Consider the following 20,934-nt stretch of genomic DNA (forward strand, 5'->3'; position numbering starts at 1 on the left):
GACAAGGAAGTGGAGACACACAGCTGCTCCCACAGCCAGAATAATCCATGCTCCTGACCATACCCTGCACTGCCCCTCGTGACCAAGACAGGCCACCAGGCGATGCAGAGTAAGAGAAGAGGTGAGAGCGCATGTGGGATGACAGACCCAGGGCAAGTCTTCCCACAGACAAAACTGCATGTGCAAAGGCCTTGGAGTGGGAGCGGGCAAAAGGCCAGGCTGGCTGGCGCATGGTGAGCGAGGAAAGACATGGGAAGTGCAGTGGTGAGGTGGGGTGGGCCTTGCAGGGTTTTAACCTGAGCGTAGTGTGGGAAGTCAGAGACTTGATTTTTTTTAAAGATTGCTCTGGCTGCAGGGTGCAGAATAGACTGGGGGTGTGTTTGCAAAAGAGGAAGTAGGGAGACGAGGCCACGTGGACAAACCTGCTCTTGAGGGATGAGCGCCAAGGTTCTCTCTCCTCCTCCTCGGACCACAGGGTCCCTGTGTGGGTGCTCAGCAGTGCAGGGAGGCCTCCTCGTGGGGGGTCCAGCTCCGAGTGGCTCTCCCGCAGCTCCACCCCTCGAGGGCAGGAGAGCTGATCCCCAGCCAGTCGGCCCCTTGAGCCTCTGCAGCTGGACCATGAGCTCCCATCTAGGTCTGTCTTCTGATGGATGTTTCTGGTTTCTTGAGTTTTCTCACCATTTCTCTTTCTTCCTCTTTCCGTACCAGTTACGATTCTATAAATTAAATTTACCTGCTCAGTATCAGCCACTCCAGATCATTAATAAACGTGCGCCTGACGTCCTTGATGTATTCACCATGCTTGCCCGGTCAGCATGCATGCTTTGCCATGTCATGATGATCACCATTTATTATGCACTTGCTGTGTACCAGCTAGCGTTCAGAGAGCTAGTACCTATGTCCCTGTTGAGTTCACCCTTAAGCAGTCCTGTGAGGCCGGTACTGTTGTTGATTTGTGCCTTACTGTGAAGAAGCTGAAGCAAGGGGCCAGGTCACCACAGACACCACACATACAGCAGGTGGCTGCATGTGGATTCGAATCCAGAGCCAGGCTGCCTGCCTTCCACAGCTTTGCTGTGTCCCCATCTCGACGCTCAGAGAAAAGACACCTCCGGAAGCTTCCCCTGCTCCCTTCACAGAACAGTTGGTCAGAAACTCGTCTTCCCAGAATTTGGGATTTTCTGCTTCTGGAAGATGCTGCTTCGAAAGGAAGTGATAGCAAGGGCTGGAATAGCCTCGCCCGTGGGGCGGGGACAGGGAGAGGCGGCTGATGTCTGGGAGGCTTGGAACTTCCTTCTTGGAATCTGTTTTTCATGTTGCCTGAAAAAGAAAGAGGAAGAGACTCATACAGATGGAGACACACGGAAAGACTCAACGGATTTAGACCCCAGACAGTCACACACCGGAGACAGACAGACAGACAGATGCCCCAGAGGAAAAGACACATGCCCAAACAATCAAAGGTGGGAGGCAGACACACAGAAGCCCTGGACACACGTTTGCTGCCCTGGAGCCCCCTCTCTAGCGAGGTCGCCCTTCCCACCTGAGCTCCTTCCCTCCTCGGGCTGCCGCTGGGCCCAGCGATCCATTCAGGGGCCGACTCTCAGTGTGGCCAGCAGCATTTCCTAGACCCTCCTCCCCCAAACCGGAAAACACTCGTAGCAAGGAATGCCCCACCTGTGGGCCAGGGGTCTTCCTGGGCCTCTGAGCCCCACATGAAGGTGATGAGCCAAGCGCCAGGCCAGGGTCAGCAAGTTGGCATGTTCGGGGGACACGTGGGTCATGATGGCAGTGACCTTCCAGCTCAGTCGGGCTCCTGACACACTCAGGCCTTTGCCTTTTGCTGCTTCCAAGAGGTCGGAGGAGGTGAAGGCATGGCTGCCGGTGGAGGGGTCGGGGCTGCTGGCGGCTGCTTTTCGGGGTGGGTACTTTGTTTTGAGTTTGTTGTCCACTCTTGTGACTAGTGAGAACAGCGATCACAGCACCAGGCTCCGTGTCCCAGGCACAGGGAAAGTGTGGCCCTGCCACCTGAACTTCTGTGACTTTTCGGGGCGGGGCGGGTGGGGGGTGGGCGGTGACATTGTTGCACCTCTCTGAGCCTCAGATTCCTTATCCCAAAAATGGGATGATAATAAGACAAGCGTACTTCCTGGGAAGCTGCTGAGAAAGTTAAATGAGATGACAGAAATCCCTTCATACGGGGCATGAAACACAGCAGGAGCTCACTGTACCTACTACACATTTACTGTGGTCAGAACCGCTTTAGAAGATTCCAGGCTATTCCTCGTATGTCCACATTAGTCTGTCCAGATATAAGTCCAGCCTGATTTCTGGGGTACAGGATCAAATTGCTCTGCTCCAGAGAGGACAGATCACAGTAGGATTTGCGTGCCCTCGCTCCTGGGGCCTGGCCTCAATCGTCGTGAATTCTCAGCGCTTGTGCAGGGCCTGGCATATAGCAGGGGCATGATAAATATATGCACTGCCACGGTGAGGGAATAGGAAGGGAAAGGGCCTGAGGATAGATTTAGATGACAGAAGAAAATGTCTTTCATGGAAAATAAAATCAGAACCCCCCACAAGGCGTCCCTGCAGGGAAACAGAGGGCAGGTTGCTGATATTCTGTACCAAAGGGGTGCAGCTGGGATTCTGCAAGTCCATCATCCAGGGCAGGGGTCCTGCCTCCTCACCTTGCAGCTCATTTCCCTCCATTCAGCCCCCTCTGTCTGTCTAAACAAGGTGTATTATTCTGCTCAGGCCGCTGTAATAAAATAACCCGGGACTGTGTGGCTTAGACAGTAGACATTTGTTTTCCTGCAGTTCTGGAGGTCGGGAAGTCCAAGATCAAGGGGCCGGGAAGTTTGGGTTCTGGTGAGAACTGCTTTGTGGCTTGTAGATGGCCACCCCCTGGCTGCGTCCTCACATGGCCGTTCCTTGGTGCCAGCACATGGAGGGAGGGGGGAGAGAACGAGCTCTATGCTGTCTCTTCTTAACAGGTCACGAATCCTGTTGGATCAGGGCCCCACCCTTATGACCTCTTTTAACCTTAATTACTTCCCTAGAGGCTCCATCTTCAAATGCAGCCACACCAGGGGTCAGGGCTTCAACATACGTTGGAGGGGCACAGAGGTCTATAACACGAGGTCCTTTGCTTTCTGCTCCAAACAGAGGGTTTGGGAAGGGAGGCGGGAATGGCCACCTCTGTAATGTTACTATTAGCAACAACCCAATAGTGGCCACCACTTGTCAGGCTTTGGGAGAGGCATTTACTATGGAACTCCCATGTTGGTTGCATGAGTGAGGCCCCATTTACTCATAGGGTCTGAAGGTGGGAAAACAAGCCCAGAGAGGGGAGGGTAGCACTCAGGTGTCAGGTAGCAGAGTCTGGACTAGGGTGCAGGTGTGTGCCACATCCAGTTTCACACCATGAGCCTCTGTTCTGTTCTGGAGGTAGTAGCTTGGCTGATCATGTGTTGACTGGCTGTGGGTCTCTTTGCTGCCTGTGGACCAGGTGCCAGGGACACTGGTGAAGGGACACTCATGATGGGACACTCTATTCCTTGTAGGTGGGAGTCCCACGTGGTGGTGGCCTGCACTTGACACCACAGTAGTTACTACTACTATGCAGTATTCTGGCAGTTCTCAGGCGACCAGCCCTGGGCTTTAAGGGTTAAAGAGGAGTCTACCAGTTAGAGACGGGACCGGAGGGCTCCTGCATGCCCGGCTCATGCCGGCTTTGAGGAGGCTGCAGGAACGAGGCGATTGCATCTGACAGAGTGGCCAGACCAACGATGGCAGCAAGACATAGACCGAGGAAAGGCTAAGTCGTGACTTAGACATTTTCTTAGAAGTCATAGCAGATGTCTTGGGTGGTATTTACAAAATTAACCACCACATGGGAGAGCTTAAAACTGCCAGAGACAGCCAGAGAAGGAAGTGGCTGCAGGGGCTGGGCCATTGGAAATGGGGTAGACGCAGGCCACCGAGAATGGGCAGCAGGAGGAGGGCAGGCACCCCAGGCAGGTGGGCCAGCCCGGGCAAAGGTGTGGCCCCAAGAAGGCAGGCCTTCTGCTCCCAGGGCAGCCAGGGTGCTGGCGGCCAAGAGGCATGGACCACAGTCAGGGGCAATTGGTGATGAAGTCGGGGCGGGGGCCCAGGAGAACCGGCATGTTGGGCCCAGCAAGCAGCCCTCTTACCGGCAGCTGATACTTACTGCTCACCTCAGTATGCACCAGGTGCGGTTCATTGTACTTAATGGCTCTTCACTCCACTGCATCCACACAGCAACCCATGCGTGGGTGCTAGTGGTATTCCGCTTTTCCAGATGTGGAAACCGAGGCACAGAGAGTGGATGAATCACTTCCTGATGTCCCGTGTTTGGCCATGGGGAGAGCTGGGGGTTGGATCCAGGCAGGCCAGCGCCAGGGTTCCTGTTAACCACTAAGCTACCCTGCTCTGAGTGTTTACTGAATTGGATTCAACTTTGGGAGCCTGATGGTGCAAGGGGCCTTTCCAGACCCTCACCGCCTCCTCCAGCCTCTCTGACGTCTGACTTTGCCCATCCGCCCGCCTCCCTGCCTCTGTCCCAGGGGAGACCAAGAATAGCTGGGCCCCTCTTGCTCCCGAAAGGCAGAGCCACCCCGGGTTAGCGCCGAGACCCCTCCAGACGGTGCCCGTCGCCGGCTGACCCTCGGAGGCTCTCCAGCACGCGGCGGACATCAATGAGGCCCCGGGGATTGAATGAGGCACTATTGAGAAGCGGCTAAATACCGGCCGCATTGTGCTTCCTGATCCAGGGCTTCGCTTTTTGTCCAAGAGGCTTGGAAACGGAGCCCTGGTTCACTTCCCCTCCCCCGGGCGCCGCCCGCCATCCTGGCTCATGTCAGGAAACACCAGGCTCTTGAAAATCGGTAATTGAGAGAAACATCTGCTGGTTACCAAGGAGCACGAGGTGCTTGCCGAGTGGCGAGGGCATACGTGCGTCACTGTCGGCCGGTTGGAAACACACATGTGAGTGCATACAGGCACACACGTGTGTGCGCGAGAGTCTTTCTGGTATGTTATTAAGATTTAAAAATTAAAAGTGTTATGCCTGTTATAAAAATGCAAACAATTTACGAATACAAAAAAGTAAAAGGGATAGCCCCCTCATCTAGAAGAAGTCATCATGAACAATTTAATTTTTTATCTTCAATTTTGCTATAAAAATGGATCCACATTTTATTTACCGCTCCAGTTTCATTATTTCTGCCCCACAGTAATTGCCAGCATCCAGCCATTATCAGACTGAATTGGATTCAATTCCTGGGAGCCAGACAGTGGACCAGCAGTTCTTAGCCAGGGGTGACTTGCCCCACGGGGGGCGTTTGGCAATCCCTGGAGACATTTTTGAATGTCGCAATGGGGAGGCCATGGTGCTTCTAGCCTCTAGTGGATAGAGCCCAGGTTGCTGCTGAACACCCTGCTGCTTAGGACGGCCCCACAATAGAGATGATCGAGCTCCAAGCTCAGTTTCCCCTGCTCAGAGCTCAGCGTAGATTTACGTCATCTGTTTTAATGGCCTCGTTATCCCATAATGTGATGCACCAAGGTGTGTTTGGTGGCATTTAGATGGTCTCTGGTTGATCATTTAAAAAAACACCCCATGCAATATATATGTATGAACGAGGATATATATGTGTGTGTATATATGTATTTGTTTTGTGTATATCTAGATATACGTTTTGGGCCCTTCTGTGAATTTTTCCAATGGATATGATTCTGGAAGTTGAACTTGCAGGGTTGAAAGGTCAAGTGCATGTGTAACGTTGACAGGCACCGCTCAATATCCTCCAAGAAGGCTGTGGCCATCAACACCACCACGGACTCACTGACCCACGCCCACCCGTTCCCCATTTGTCATCCACTCTCCTCGATTAACAGACGCATTTGGTTTATTTTAAATAACTTTCGCATGTTATGCACCTCCGACATGTCCATTGACTGCTCGCTCACTGTGAGTTCACTCCATTCTGCCAATAACTCAAATGGTGATTGATATTTTGCTGACAGTGGATGTTTAAAGGTGTTCGATGTCAGTGACAATAGAAACAAAAATCCCGTTAGTTCTTTTCATTTGGATAATAGCAAGAAGGATGAAAGGCGCAGCTTTGTCTTTTCTTATGGGAGGAGTATTCTAAAATCATCAGGTTCTAAAATGATTCTACAGACCGTTTACTTTCCTGTTCCCCGAATGCACTTTCAGACCCAGGGCTCACCCACGGCCGCAGCTGCATCCTCCTCCAGGTCCACCTCCTGCATGATGACTCGGGACACTGGTTGGGGGTTGGGGGGGCGGTGGGGAAGAACGTGTTTCTCTGTGTTGCTCAGGAACTCCCGAAGCTTCAGAAATGAATGGGGTTCTGCACAGTTCTCTCTGGGTGGTATAAAAAGGCAGCCCACCCCTAACCTGAGTGGCCCTTTGCAAACTAGAACAGGGTACCGGTGAAAAGAGAAGGACACAGAGGCCAGGTATGTGCCGTTCATTGATCTCTGAAATCTCTTGGGTCTGTGCTGGCTGGGGACGGAATACAACGCTCAGTCAGGCACACCCAGCCTGAGAGGCTCAGGCAATAGGGCAGGGGGCCGAGTGGGAGTTAGTGTGGGAGCCTGGAAGGGGAAGACCAAGGCCAACAGGGCACTGCAGGTGTGCATGCGACCTGAGGGTGGAGGCTTGTCGGGCTTGTCAGCTTTGATCCTGGCACCTAGGAGGGAGGGAGGTTGGAAGGAGGGAGGAAAGATTGTGGTGAGTCGGCCAGGTGAAGAAAAGGTGGAAGTGGTCTCTAGACAGCGGGCATGAGTGCGGATCCTGGGGCTTGAGGCCGGGTGGTGAGACAGCACCCTCAGAACCATCATCTGCCAGCCCATTTGCTGTGCCGCACCACGGAGGCCCAGAGAAGACACCTTCCTCCCTGGAGTGGCCCAGTGAAGGAGAGACGGTGGACCAGTGGGTGTCACAGGGCAGCCTGCATGGCTGGCTCCATGTACTGCCACCCCACCCCACCCCTACCTCCAGGCCAGGAGAGGGAAGGCCCAGGAAGCTGAGATGTCTGTCTGGTGCCTGGATGCCACCTTGGGGCCCTCAGCCAGGGCACGTGGAGGGGTGGTCAGGTACCCCTCCCTGCCCCACCCATTCCCAGTGCAGTATCTGTGTTCCTAGGGTCAGGCAGAGACTGTCCGGCCTTCCCACCCTAATTCCGAGCCCTTCCCCCAGCAGCCCTTGTCAGCCCAGGGTGACAGCACCTCCGCAGAGACCACCTGGGAAACCTCATTATGGGAGCAGCTGTCTGTTTTGGATACTGACAGATGCTTCTCAATTCTTTTTTTTTCCCTCTTTTACTATAAATATGATTATATGTGCCCCAAAATGCTGAGATTGCAGAAGTGTATTACACGGAAGGGGATGTCCCCTGCTGTCTGTGGTCCCTCTCGAGGGACCCACAGCTGGCAGTTTCACGCATGCCCTGCTGGTCCCTGGTCTGTGCAGACATGGACAGTCACTCATAAATATAGGTGTGTATCAGAAGATTTCACCTGTATTTTTAAAAATATATTTGTTGTTCTTTTCTAACCCAGTTTGGGCTCATCCTGTGAGGACGCAGACTGACCGGTGGCTGTGCTTCCCAGGGTGGTGTCATCCCTACCAGGGACATTTCAGTGGTTCCCAGTTGATTGTGACCTTTTGTGCAAACCTGCAGGGGGCCTTCTTGCACACTCATCTGCGTACACCAGAATAAATGTGCTTCGGCTGGGTGCGGCAGCTCACGCCTGTAAACCCAGCACTTTTGGAGGCCGAGGTGGGTGGATCCCTTGAGGTCAGGAGTTCGAGACCAGCCTGTCCAACATGGTGAAACCCCGTCTGTACTAAAAATACAAAAATTAGCTGGGAGTGCTGGCGGGTGCCTGTAGTCCCAGCTACTTGGGAGGCTGAGGCACAAGAATTGCTTGACCAGGAGGTGGAGGTTGCAGTGAGTCGAGATTGCGCCACTGCACTCCAGCCTGGGCGACAGAGTGAGACTCTGTCTCAAAAATAAATAAATAAATAAATAAATGTGCTTTTTTATTCAGTGTAGTCATTGCGTGCCTGCCTTGGGGAAGGCACCATTCTAGGTACTGAGGACACCATGGAGAATGAGTTCGCTCTGCGCCACTGATATTCCAGGGGAGAGAGGCGGAGAGTGCAGTGTTGGGTGGGTCATATACAGCTTCCAGAACAGGGCTGCAGAGATCAGTAAAGCAGGCACAGGGATGGGGGTCCTGGAGGCTGGAGGGCAGAGGGCTGTTTTAGTCCGAGGCAGGGACCTGGGGGCCGGGATCAAGGCAATGAAGGGAGCAAGCCATGAAGATATTGAGGAAAAATCATTCCAGGCAGGAGGAACGGCACTTGCTGGGGTCCTGAGGTGGGTTATGCATGGTGCTTTTATAGAACAGAAAACAAGTGACTGGAACAGAGCACATGGGGGAGGAGCCCAGGGGAACTGGAAACAGGTGATCAGCACCCAGCTGTCGATATGCTGGAGCAAAGGTTCACACCTGAAAATGTCCAGCGTTTGCTGTTTCACTCTGCAGAGGTGCCCCAGCCTACACGGCACATAAGTGATGGTGCTGGACCAGGGCCTGCTTAAGGGAACCTTCTCCACCCACTGTGAGTTTGGATGCCTGCAGCTCATGTCTTGTGGGGAGAGGGGACAGGCGTAGGAGGAGCCTAGCCCAGAGCTTGGAGTTCTTGACTCAAGAGGTTCCATCAGGGAAGTTAACTCGGGTAGTTCTCCCTACAACCTTGTGTACAGGGGACTTAGTTATCTCTCCGTTTTCTTCTCAGATGTGGGTACTGGGAGATTTACTTCAGCAAATGGCAATGCAAGGACTTGAGCCCGGGACCACTGGATGCAAGCTGCATGCTGTTAACCTCTATCCTAAGATTCTACCAAGAACAGCAGGGCAGGGAGCCAGTGCAGGCCCTGATGTGGGCCCCAGTCCCCACCCTTGCTGACCACATGACTTGTCCCCTCTCAGCGTCCCTCCCCGACATGGGACAGTGTCCCAGGTTCACCTGTCCAGGTGCCAGGTGCTCAGCCGTGCGCTTGCCACAAAGCAAGCCCTCTGAAAGCAGTGCAATCTGGTTTTACAAACGAGAGAAAACCGGCCTAGATTTGCCGCCCGCCCCCCAAAGCTCAAGAGAAAGACAGAGCAAATTTTTTTACCCATAAAAGGTCTTACCCTAAGAAATAGACATGCCATCGGGGGTGTTTGAAATGGCACCAGGAGTGATCAGAAAGTTATTCCTTTGACGGCTGGTTTGATTGTACTTAAAATTCGGGGGGCTGGGGTGGGGGGGCAGGGAGCTGGGTTCCTATTCAAATGTAGTGGGAGTGGGTGGGGGAGGGGACAGTAAATGAAGTGGCTGGAACCCCAGGGCCGCTGGGGCTCTGCAGAATGACAATGAGGCCCCGCCAGGCGGGTCTCATCCAGGCAGGCCTAACAAGATTAGATTTTCATAAATTTCAGACAGCGCCAATTCCTAATTCCTCGGTGTGCGGCCAGGAGGCCAGACAGGGCCCCATGCACTGGCTGCTTGTTAACCAGGAAGGACGCCAGCTGCCCCTCCCCTGGGACAGACTGTGGGGGTGGCGGTGGAGGGGGGTCGTCTGGTCTGGAAACCTCCATGGGGCCGACAGGAGCCAGGTGGACTCTGCTCCCAGATCCCCAGCTGAAGAGAGAGAAATGAGCCCCAGCACCCCATTGTCGCCCCCGTTATTTCTGAGAAACTCAGTTGCCGCTGCACCGCCCCCCCCCCCCACCGCCCAGTGCCCCCGTGGGCTGGGTGGGTTCTTCTTGCACATTAACAAATTCTCCAGCCACCCTCTCCCCATTTACAGCCACGAAATGTCTGAACAGGGATCCGAACCCTGGGGCCCCTGCTCTGCCCTCAGTTCAGGTCCAGGCTCTGCCCCCAAGAACAGAGGTCCAGAAACTTGGATGGGAAAGAATTGTGTCTTTGCATTACCTGAGCTCTAACTGAAAGGTGGGGTCCCCTTGGATCCCAAATGCAGGCACCTGACCATCGTCTCCTTGACGGCACCAAAGACACAGCTGGAGGTGGGAGCCACCGGCTTCACTCCACAGGCCCGTGTCCCTTACAGGCCTTCCAGCTCTGGACCCTGCGAGGTCATTTAATGCGATTATATTTCTGTGTCCCACACGTGCCATCCTGTGTATCATTCCGGTGTCACAAATCTGCTTCGGAGTTTGGCAACTATTTCCAGGCCTGTCCCCTCGCCTGTGATTGGGGCCAATGCTGCCCCTCGGGGCTTGTCATGAAAAACTCAGAGGCTGGGTGAAGTCTTTCGTGGCGAGGGGCTTGGCACACAGGAAGTGGCAGAGGAGAGGGCAGCTGTCAGCGTCTGTGTTATGCCATGGCAGGTGCCCAGAACTCCTGGCACCCACTTCCTTCCTCACGGTCCGGATTTTGCTCTGCACTGGCTCGGAGGTGGGCACCACAGTCCATAAATACCAGCTTCATGGATTGCGTTTGGGGTGACACACCAGGCACTTGTTGTTGACCCCAAGATCAGTCACATTCAACACAAGCCCTTGGCTCGATCTCCCGCTGTTTCTGACATTCTGGGATAATCACACTCAGGACTGCTGGGGGTCGGGCAAACGGTCAGGCTTTGGGGTCAGAGGAACTCAATTCTGAGCCCTGGACTGTGTGGTCTTTGGTGGTCGCCTCACCTCTCCCAGCCTCAGTCTCCTCATCTGCACAGTGGGGGTCCTATGAGTACTGACCTCACAGAATGACGGTGAGAATTCAATCAGACGATGTGCATAAAGGGTTTGACCCCCCTGCCTGGCATCTAGGGAGCGGCCAGCTCACGGTTCCTCTCTTGCCAGTGTAGGACGAACCAGGACAGGGCAGAGCTGTGCCCGCACCTCCCAGAGGGACTGTGCCTGTCTCTGGAGGAGACCACGAAAAGGAGGATGGGGCCTCTCCAACGAGGTGCACGAACCTGTTAATGTGAAATTATTCACAAGGAAAGAGGACACTAAATTAAATTAGAGTGACATTTTGCGTTTGGAAGATGGGTTTGGTCACCCCGGAGAGCCTGCTGCATTCATCACCCTCCCCAAGGGAAAAATTACGAAGAAAAATGGCAGGAGCCCCCCGGCCCTCCAAGTGACGAGCACAGGCTTGATGCCCAGAATGAAATGAAAGCGAGGAGATGTTTCTCCTTCCCAGTGGCTTGTGTTCCCACGGCGGGCCCTTGGGGGAGAGAGAGGTGCCTCCCCGCAAGGGCCTCAGAGTCAAGTTCAAAACGTGATGTGTTCATGAAGCGGCACCAATATAAACGTGGGATCCAGGGCATGTTAGCCCCTGGGGGGCCTTGGGTCCAGCCACCATCCTGGGTGACCTTTGGGACTGACTTGAGCTCAAATCTCCCACCTTGGGGACAGAAGCCAGTCAGGGAACACCTGGCTCAGCAGGCTTGTACTCTGCAGCCCGGCAAACCTCAGCATTTCCAAGGAGCATCATGGGAACGAGGGATGCTTTTTGTCCCCAGAGGAGTGTCAGTAATTGTGACAATGGTGACAGTTGGGTGTGCTGTGTTCTGTCCCGTTCTGAGCTCTCACATCCATTATTTCACCCCTGCCCCTGGTTGGTTCTTTTTTTTTTTTTTTTTACAGATGAGGTAACTTCCTCTCAAAGAGATAGATGCGCACAGCGTCACACAGACAGTGGATGCACGAGGACCGGACCAGAACGTCAGAACCACAACCTCAGATTCCCGGGGCAGGGGGCAGGTGGACTAACGCTGTGGGTGAGCTAGGAAGATTTAGCAGGAGAATGAAACCCTTCCCCCTTTTGAGTTCCTATATGGCGGCTCTGGGTTCAAGTCTCAACCCTGCTCCTAGTTGCATCATCTAGGGCTACTTCTCCCTAAGCCTCAGTGTCTCCATCTGCAAAATGGGCATGGTGATGTTACCTAAATTGGGGAGGCTCAGCTCAGTGGCCCCGGGTCATGTGTTAGAATCATGACAATACTTAAAGTGACTACAGTGAGTTTGGGTGTGCCCTCTCCTGCTGTGTCCCCTGTGGTCTGTGACTGCTTGGCAATGAGTCCTGTGGTCAGGGACAGTGGCAGGACCCACCCCTGCAGGTGTCGTACTGGGCATTTGACCTGGGAAGTCTTTGCTTATGCCTTGGTAAAGGGACAGTCTGTCAGATTAGGGAAACTGAGGCAGGATTGGTGTGGCTCCATATCTGCCAGTAGTCACTAAGTGACCTGGGGCCCAACTCTTGGCCAGAAGTCCTGAAGCCACCCGCCCTGCAGATGCCTTGGGTGTGGCCTGCTTTGCCCTTTTAAAACTCTTAAATGAGGTTCCAGCCTTAAAGGATCACAGCTTCACAGCCGGCTCCAGGGTCCTCTGGAGAGACGGAGGGATGTGGCCGCGCTGGACCTCCTCTCCTTCCACCTCGCGTTGGCAGTCCTGCTGGGATTCCTTCCCTTGCCCGCGAGGCATCTGATCCTGAGAGTCCGGCTCTCAAACTGCGACTGGGAATGGGCCCCAGCAGCCTCCCTGCGCTCCTTGGAACAAATACAGGCGCGCCAGAGGATTCCGTGAGCTGCCGCGGGGGGAGAGCCATGTTTATATTGGTGCCACTTCATACACGCATCATGTTTTGAACTTGACTCCGAGGCCCTTGCGGGGAGGCACCTTTCTCTCCCCCAAGGGGTCTTTGCTGGTGGATTCACGGTGCCTGCCCAGAGGGATGTGTGGGACTTAGTGGGGGGAGGGAGCCCATGCTCGATGAACTTGGCCTCAGCGGGCCCTGAAGTGCGCCGTAGAGACCCGCACGCTGGGTCTCAGGCATCCCCGGGGTGGTGTGGGGTGGGGACCAACAGCATCAGGGCGTGGCTGCCCCAGGCTGGGTGGGTCCCAGGACCAGGCCTGTGGAGAAGGTGGCTGCCCACAGCCCTGCTCCTGTGATGCCAGGTGAGAACACGGCTGGGGCCAGGGATGGTCGGTGCACATGCCCTTGGGTCCCTGGTTTGCGACTGACCTCACCAGCAGGCACTGCCTGGTCCACTCCGCAGAGAATGCGTTCCTGTCCCCTAAAGCTGAGCGTCTCCTGGAAGCAGCACCGTGGGTGTGAAAGTGCGTGGAAGGGTGCGTGGAAAGTGCCCAAGGGTGGTCTTCGTCGGACCTGTTTGTGGGCCCCGATGCTGCTGTGCCTGACCAGCCTTCCTCCCGCACAGCATCCGGGCCAGTGGGGCTTGACTGGAGCTGGATGGAGATTTCAGGGCCTCCTTGGCCAGAATACTCAGCCCAGGGTGTTGCCTCCCTGATGGGTGGGGGTGATCCAGCTGCTGGGGCACCTCTCTTGCCCCCCTCAACACCTCCAGGTCTGGGCATGTCCAGAGGCATCCAGGAGGGCCTGGCTTCCGGCCTCTGCTCACCTACACCCTCTGCCTGTGCCCCCCTCTGCCCCTCCCTCCGTGCCCTGCACCAAAGGCCTCAGTGCCCACTTTACAGGGAGCCCTGCAGGGTCTTCCGTTAGATGCTCCCTCTGCGATTCCAGAGCAGGTCACGTCTCTTTGAGGGTGGAGGAGTTTGGGCCACCCTTGTTCTGGTGGAGCCAGGATGGAAGTGAGCATCCCGTGTCTGGGTCCACCTCCAGGGAGCACTACACGCCGAGCACATGTCCCCCGCACATCCTGCTGCCCACTGTCCCCCCGCTGACACAGGGAGACTGTGATGGACTCAGAGAGGGCCCCCCAGAGCCAGGCTGGGACCCGGGCCCTCTGAGGGAGCCACTGTGCTTCCCTGCCACCACCCTGCCCCTCTCCAGGGTGCTCCTGAGCTGTAGTCTCAGCAACCCTTGCACATCTCCCTCTCCCTAAGCCTGGACCCAGGCCCTTGGCTCACCAAGTCCAGCCAGCGGTCAGTTGTAGTTCTCTTTTCTGGAGAGTTTTTCCCTCCCCTCCCCGTTGTGAATTTTCCTGGGCCTGTGACCCAATGGGGGTTGGTGGCCCGGGGACCAGGGTGACGCTTTTATGCCCTACTGAGCCCGGTGCTCATTTCTGGGAGCGTTTTTCTCACTGTGGATACAGACATCCAAAAGTCAGATCCTCCTGCCCCTGGGGCTGAGCCTGGAGGGGGCAGGAGAGCCGTGAGGGTTTGTCCACACCCATTCAGTCTGCAGGGGCCTCCGCCATTGCCCCTGCATCCCGCCGGCCCTGCAGCCCCAGCTACTGTCTCGCTGCTGTCTGGGTCCTGCAGGCTGCCAGGGCCCGGGACGGGGACAAAGACAGCCACACACCTCCCTCCCTCCAGGGCTGGTGTGGGCTGGGCCCCTGGAGACAGCTGGGGAGGGGGGGACTGGGGTGAAGAGTGCACAGGGTTGGGGGGCAGGGAATTGCAGGCCCCGGGGGTGGGGGGGCGTGGGTGTTACACAAAGCCAGCCCTGTGTGTACCCTGAATGCGGCTTTATCCTGAGTGCTAACAGACGGACCTGGGCCCTACAGAATCAGGCCAGGCTGCCCGGGCCCTGGACCTGCCTGTCTGGGGAGACAGGAGGTGTGGCCACAGCGACCTGGGTCTGAAGCCTGATCTCTCCTGGCCAAGAACGTGCGGGTGTCCCACAGGCGGCTCAGGGCTTGGGGCCTGCGTTCCCAGCAGGCAGGGCCCCAGCCTTCTCGGAGCTTGGGAAAGCCCCATCAAAGCCCTTGGTTAGTTCATCCTCTTCCTCCTGGCCCCACCAGGGTGAGATGGGGACGCATCTCACCCAGGAACCCAGCCCAGGCCTAGGCTCAGATTGAATTTCCTGGTGCAGAGGCCGGCCGCCTAGTGGGAGGACCCGCCAGCTCTAGGGTCTTGGCCTTCTTGAGGCAGTCACTTTCCCTCTGAGCCTGTGTCTCCTCGCCCGTGAAACGGGGATAATAATAAAAACGCCTGTTCTTAGGTGTGCTCAGCCCACAGCATGACCGACTGGATCGGATCACTGTTTGTCATGGGGGACAGTCCTGTCGGTGCAGGACGGTTACCACAGCCCCTGGCCTCCACCCACTCCATGCCAGGAGCACCCCCCAGTTGTGACAACCAAAAGTGGCTGCAGACATCGCCACATGTTCCCTGGGTGCAGACGCGGCCCCAGCTGAGAAACACTGTCAATAGCGCTGTAGGCAGTGGCGCACTGAGCGGTTGCGCAGATGCATAAAGTGCCCGAGATGGGGAAGTTCTGGAAAACCTGGTGGGGAAGAAGGGGTAGCAGTGGATACAGATGTGGGAGTGCTTCTGTGTGGAGAGGTGTCTGCCGCTTCACAGACAGTGACATTCCCACCTAGGATGGGCTGCTTTTCTGCCTTGGGGAGAGCGAGGCCGGTGGCAGGAGACGGCTGGCCCCCCCGGGTTTGGAGTGTGCTTGCCTGGGCCGTCTGATGGCCCGAGCGCCGGGCATCGGCTCTGCAAGGCCTGTTGTTTCTCCAGGTCCCACCTGACACCTGCCCACCCCGATTCCTCTCCCCCGGCTTTGGTTCCTCGGTCCTGGGAGGAGGAGGAACGGAGTCAGTGACACTGGGCTTGAACCGGGGCCCCCAGGGAGCCTGGCTAATTGCTTGTTATGCCAGGGAGCCCTGGGGAGTCCTCCTTGCCCCCATGCCAGCCGGGGTCTGGGGAGTCACATTCCTGCACACCTTGGGCAGGGTGTCCTGGGCAGGGCGAAGCTGGAGGAGCTTTGGCCCCGGATGCTGCCGGCTGGTGCCTACTCTGCCGTGTCACCTCCAAGGGACCCGGCGTCTTGCCCATTGCTGGGGGCTCTGCTGGCACCGTGCTCGGCCAGCTGCTGAGGCCGCTTCGGCACAGACCCGCTTGAGTCAGCAGAAACTGCCCGGCTCAGGCAGGATCAAAATAACCTTCTTCCTATTCCAGCACTTGAGGGTTTTTCCGCCTTCTAGGGGAAAAACAAATCAAAAACCAAAAAAAAACCCAACCTTAGAAAATGCGAATCGCAACATCTGCAGCCATCTGGAATGTGGGTTTTCTGAGGCCTTTTCACCAAGAGGAGGGTCCTGACACCCCCGTCCTGTTGAGCGTGGCGTGTGTTTGTGAGTCATGGGATAGACGTGTGCGTGTGGGTACGTGTGGTGCGCTGTGTCTGTGTGTGTTTGTGTCTGTTGGGAAGTGTGTGTTGGGATGTTGACCTGGGTGTGGGACTGTTGAGGGGTGTGTGTTGGGATGTTGATATGTGTGTGGGAGTGTTGGGTCGTCTGTGTAGGAGTGTTGGGTCGTGTGTTGGTGTTGACATGTGTGTAGGAGTGTTGGAGTATGTAGTGTTGTTGACGTGTGTGTAGGAGTGTTGGGGTGTTGTGTATGTAGGAGTGTTGGGGTGTTGTGTGTAGGAGTGTTAGGGGTACGTGTTGGGGTGTTTGTGTAGGAGTGTTGGGTGTGTGTTGGTGTTGACATGTACGTAGGAGTGTTGTGTGTGTAGGAGTGTTGGGGCATTTGTGTTGGTGTGTGTGTAGGAGTGTTGGGGTGTGTGTGTTGGGGTGTTGACGTATGTGTAGGAGTGTCAGGTGTGCATAGGTTTGTGTACACACATTCACATGTAGCTCCTCTTTGTTTAATTCCACAAAGCTCCACTCCCAAACTCGGTGCCAACTTCCTCTCTCCGCACTCAGGGGTCCCCTTCTCCTCCCAATTGCTCCCTCCCTGGGCCCCCAAGACAGCTGAAGAGACGGTCTGTGACCGTCTGCCTGAGCCTTTGCCCAGCGACAGGAGCCAGTGCGCAGGGCTCCCTTTCTGCCGGTCAGATCACACTGTGCATCCGCAGAACGGCTCCAGGAGGCTCTGAGAGCAGAGAGCAGGGCCTTCCTCCTGCCTGTCCCGTTACCTCCTTCCGGTCAGTCCCTACAGAAGAGGTGTCTGGGTCCCAGGACACCTTTGAGGTGCTCCCCCAGCCAGCAGTACCCCCTCCTGCCCCATGAGAGCAGCTTCCCTGCACGTACCCCAGCCCCAGGCATCGCCTGTGACCTTGCCGGGAGAGTGGCGGGGGCTTCCTGAGTCTGGGTTGCACTCTTGTCCCCCTGGGCGGTGAAAAAGCTCAGAAGGGCTGAGTCCCGAGCACAGCGGCCTGCAGGTGTCCAGGGTCTCACGTGTCCCTCTTTGTCCCCACAGCGGAGCTGGAGTTTGTTCAGATCATCATCATCGTGGTGGTGATGATGGTGATGGTGGTGGTGATCACGTGCCTGCTGAGCCACTACAAGCTGTCTGCACGGTCCTTCATCAGCCGGCACAGCCAGGGGCGGAGGAGAGAAGATGCCCTGTCCTCAGTAAGTGCCCCGCCATCCTGTCTGTGGCCTGAGGGTGCGGCAGCGGGACACCCCTTGTAAAAACTTGGATAGGATCCAATGGCAGCGTTTGCAGGAAACAGATTCAGGGCAGGAAGACAGGGGCTGATGAGCCCACCTGATACCAGCTTCCTCCCCTGAAATGGGAGGAAAGCACCCGCCAGGTGGGCCTCAGAGATGCTGGAGGAACGTGGGGAATGAAGAGCTGGGCTGGGAAGAGGCTTCGTGATCTACTCACGCACTCAGCTGACTTTCAAGCAGCCTCGGGTCACAGGCTCTGGGCGGGGCCCGGGGAGAGGGCAGCACACAGGTCCTTGCTGTCATGGAGCTGACGTTCCAGGAGGGAGATGAGGAGATGCCCGGTGGTGATAGCGCCATGCAGGAGATGCGACCACTGGGGCCTGGGGGAGCCTCTGCGAGGAACTCTCGGCTGGGGAGGCAGGGCTGGGCTCACAAGCAGCGCAAGCTGACCTCCGTCTTGACCCACATCTCTCGGGGCTGAGTGGAGACAGACCTAGAGGGATGAGGCTGAAAGCAGGGAGGCACCTGGGGCAGGCAGCACAGGAGGGCATTCTGGGTCTACACAGAGGCCTGATGCAACAGGATGGTGGAGATGAGGGGCCGGCATTTGGCACTTACCCACCTGGGTAGTGGTGGGAAAGGTGCCTGCCGTCCTGCAGCCCTGACCCAGACGAAAGGGAGGTGGCGGCCCTGTCCTCGTGCTATGCTGACATCTGGTCATGTGGTCACAATGCCATGGACAGCCATAGAGGCAACAGGACACCAGGTCCCGGGGCCTGAGTTTAATCCCATCTCCACCAGTACTGGCCACGTGCTCTCAGACCTGTCCCTGATCCCCACAATGGGGCTTCAGATCCCCCATGTGTAAAATGGGCTGACAGTCGCGTCCACCTCCCCAGAGATTCAGGGCTTTAGCACAGAGCATGGGTCTGGCCACTGCTGGCTGTAAAAGCACATCCATCCATCCATCCATCCATCCATCCACCGACAGATCTCTACCCAGCACACACACAGGGTACGCAAAACTCTCCCTGCGTTTGGGAAGTGGCTGTGAGCCAGTCCCAGGGGGTGCTGCTGGTGAGTTGGATGGGCGCAGACAGGAGCAGGTGCGTGGATGAAGGAAGGCGAGGGCCGTGGCTGGGAAGTTGGGGCGAGCTGCTCTTGAGGCCGAGCTGTGCAGGACCAGGTGAAGTGGGCGTGGGAGTGTGAGGAGGACAGAGCCCTGCAGGAGGGACCCTGCTCTCCGTTACAGTCCTGGGTGTTGATCTCTCAGAGTTATGAGCATTGGTGGGTGTTCTGGAAACCCCAAGAATTTCCCCTTCAAGTCTCCACAAAGTCAGGGGCAAACAGGGCAGATCCGGGTCGGTGGGAACTTGCCTGCCTCTGACGGTGAACTCCTGGCTCCACGTCGGCTGCCTGAAGCCCTGCCATTCGGTATCCTTCAGCAGGTGGACCAAAGGGCGGCGCAGAGTTAATCTCTTAATGGCTTCCATCTCTGCACCCAGGATGTGTAACTCAACAACGTGGGGCAGGAAGCGGCTGTTTAAAGAGCAGGCTGGGAACTGCGGGGAGGAGGTGGCACGTGGCCAGCCCCGGGGCTGCGGCGCGTCTCTGAGCCGGGGCTCACCAGGTGTGGGGAGGACCCACAGAACAGGCAGCACTGGGTGTGGCCTCCCCACTTCTGGGGACGCCTGGGGTTGGTGGTGGTGCCCAGAGTCCCTGGGCTGAGCCAAGTCAGCTGAGAAGCCTGTTGGCCACGGTCCCTAGCCGGCAGGCCTGTCCCTGGCAGGTCTGGACACCTCTGCTTGCATCAGGCCCCAGCCTCAGTGCGTCACCAGGTTGCCAGGGCAAGGAGCATCAGCCCTGGGACCTCTGATGGGAATGCCGGGCTCCCCAGACCCGGGGCCCGCTGTGTGTCCTGGCATGCTGTCCGGAGGGCGTGCTGCAGACCTGCTGCTCTCAAGCCCCGACGTGTTTATTCGCTGTTGCTACCACTGGTTACATCTGCCCAGGGATGCTGTCAGGGACTTCAGGGGTTCACCCCACTTTCCAGAGGAGAAACTGGGGATGAGAGAGGTGGAACATTTGCCGGAGGCCACACTGCTTGTCACTGCTGGTGTGAAGAGCCCACAGCCTATTCCGTCCTCCCTCAGATGCTGGGGAGAGTGACGGCGCCTGGACATTCCAGAAGGCACCAGCCTTGGAAGGGCACACACTCCAGGCTGGGCTCACCTTGCCCCTGGGAGCCTGTGTGCATCTCCACAGTGGGTTGAAGCTAGGCCTGTGCGGCCCGTGGTCATGGGGAGGATGCAGTTCGTAAAGAGTGTACGGTACCCAGAGGCCGACTGCAGGGGCTTCACTGTTGTGGAGCGGGAGACGGCACCTGGGAACCTGCTGCCAGGAAGGGGTAGGATTCCGTCACACCTGCGGCCAATAGAAAGTCTCCTCCCACTGTCTACCCAGCCGCCTGCACAGCCACCCGGGATGCCTGGCTGGGTAAACGTGGAGCCTCACTAGGCCTAAAGCAGAATGTGGCAGCTCCCCTGGGGACCCCCTGCCAGACAGGAGTCCCTGGGCTCTGCGGCCTTCCATAGAGATCCACACACAGCTCCTATCTGTCCCGGGCCCAGTTTACATCCCCCCAGGCTACCTATGCTCTGCCCCTGGCATGGCTATCGGACCATGGCCCCTTTTCAGGGTGACCCTGGGGGTCCCCTCTTGCCTGTATGGAGACAAGAGCTCGTGCCTCACCCACCTGCCTCACCATCTCAGGTAAGACCCTGAGCTCTGAGGTCTGGTCCTGGCCTTGTCACCTCCTTGTTGTGTGACACTGGGCAAGGATCTGCCCTCTGAGAGTGAGGCTCCAGTGCAGGCAGGCCCCACGGCCAGGGATGGCACTTCCACCCTGGCGCTGCTCTGAGGGTATTCGGGACATGATGCAGAACATCACTGCAGTGACCACCCAGCCACCGAGTGGCACAGACCTCAGATTTACCCAGAAAGGCAATCCCAGTCTTTGTGCCCAAGGCCTGCCCAGACTAGGAACTCAGGCCTTGGATGGGGTGACCCTTTGTCATCTTTATCCCCAAATCAGTCCTCAGTGTGGGTCTCCTGCTCCCGTGAGAACCCAGCCCACCAAGGGTCCATTTCCCAGGGGCAGGGACAAGACTGTGGCCAGGCCAGTGTGCGACAATCTGCCAGCAGCGGGAGCCAAAGACCTAGCGTCCACTCCCATGGCCTCAGAAGATACCGAATTCCCCCAGGCCCCTTGTGCTGGGCGGTGTCCTGGCCAGAATCATCTTTTATTCTTTAGAAACATCTCTGAGTCCTCGCAGTTTGATAGAAGGCCATCCCGTCCCCTGGGATGGGAAGATTGTGCCTGGGGACTCCAGGGGAAGAATGGGGAGCTGCGTTCTGGCCTCGTGGTGTTAAGACTGGAGGGGTCTGGGAGGAGCTGCGTGAGCGTCAGCTCACTGTGGCTGCCTAGTTTTGTCAATGAGGGCTTCTCCGAGTGTGAATGAAGTCT

The 20,934-nt window shown here is 56.7% G+C and overlaps 1 protein-coding gene across 2 annotated transcripts in view; it reads left to right on the forward strand.

Moving 5' to 3' along the window:
• PMEPA1 (prostate transmembrane protein, androgen induced 1) overlaps positions 1-20,934 on the forward strand; it is a 61,016-nt gene that overhangs the window by 32,508 nt on the left and 7,574 nt on the right. For both annotated transcript variants that reach the window (XM_003252978.3, XM_030825807.1), the window contains exon 2: positions 17,215-17,369. In XM_003252978.3, the coding sequence (XP_003253026.2) occupies positions 17,215-17,369 (155 nt within the window). The remainder of the gene's footprint in view (positions 1-17,214; positions 17,370-20,934) is intronic.

This window comes from Nomascus leucogenys, chromosome 13 (genome assembly GCF_006542625.1).
Source record: "Nomascus leucogenys isolate Asia chromosome 13, Asia_NLE_v1, whole genome shotgun sequence".
Lineage (NCBI taxonomy): Eukaryota > Metazoa > Chordata > Mammalia > Primates > Hylobatidae > Nomascus > Nomascus leucogenys.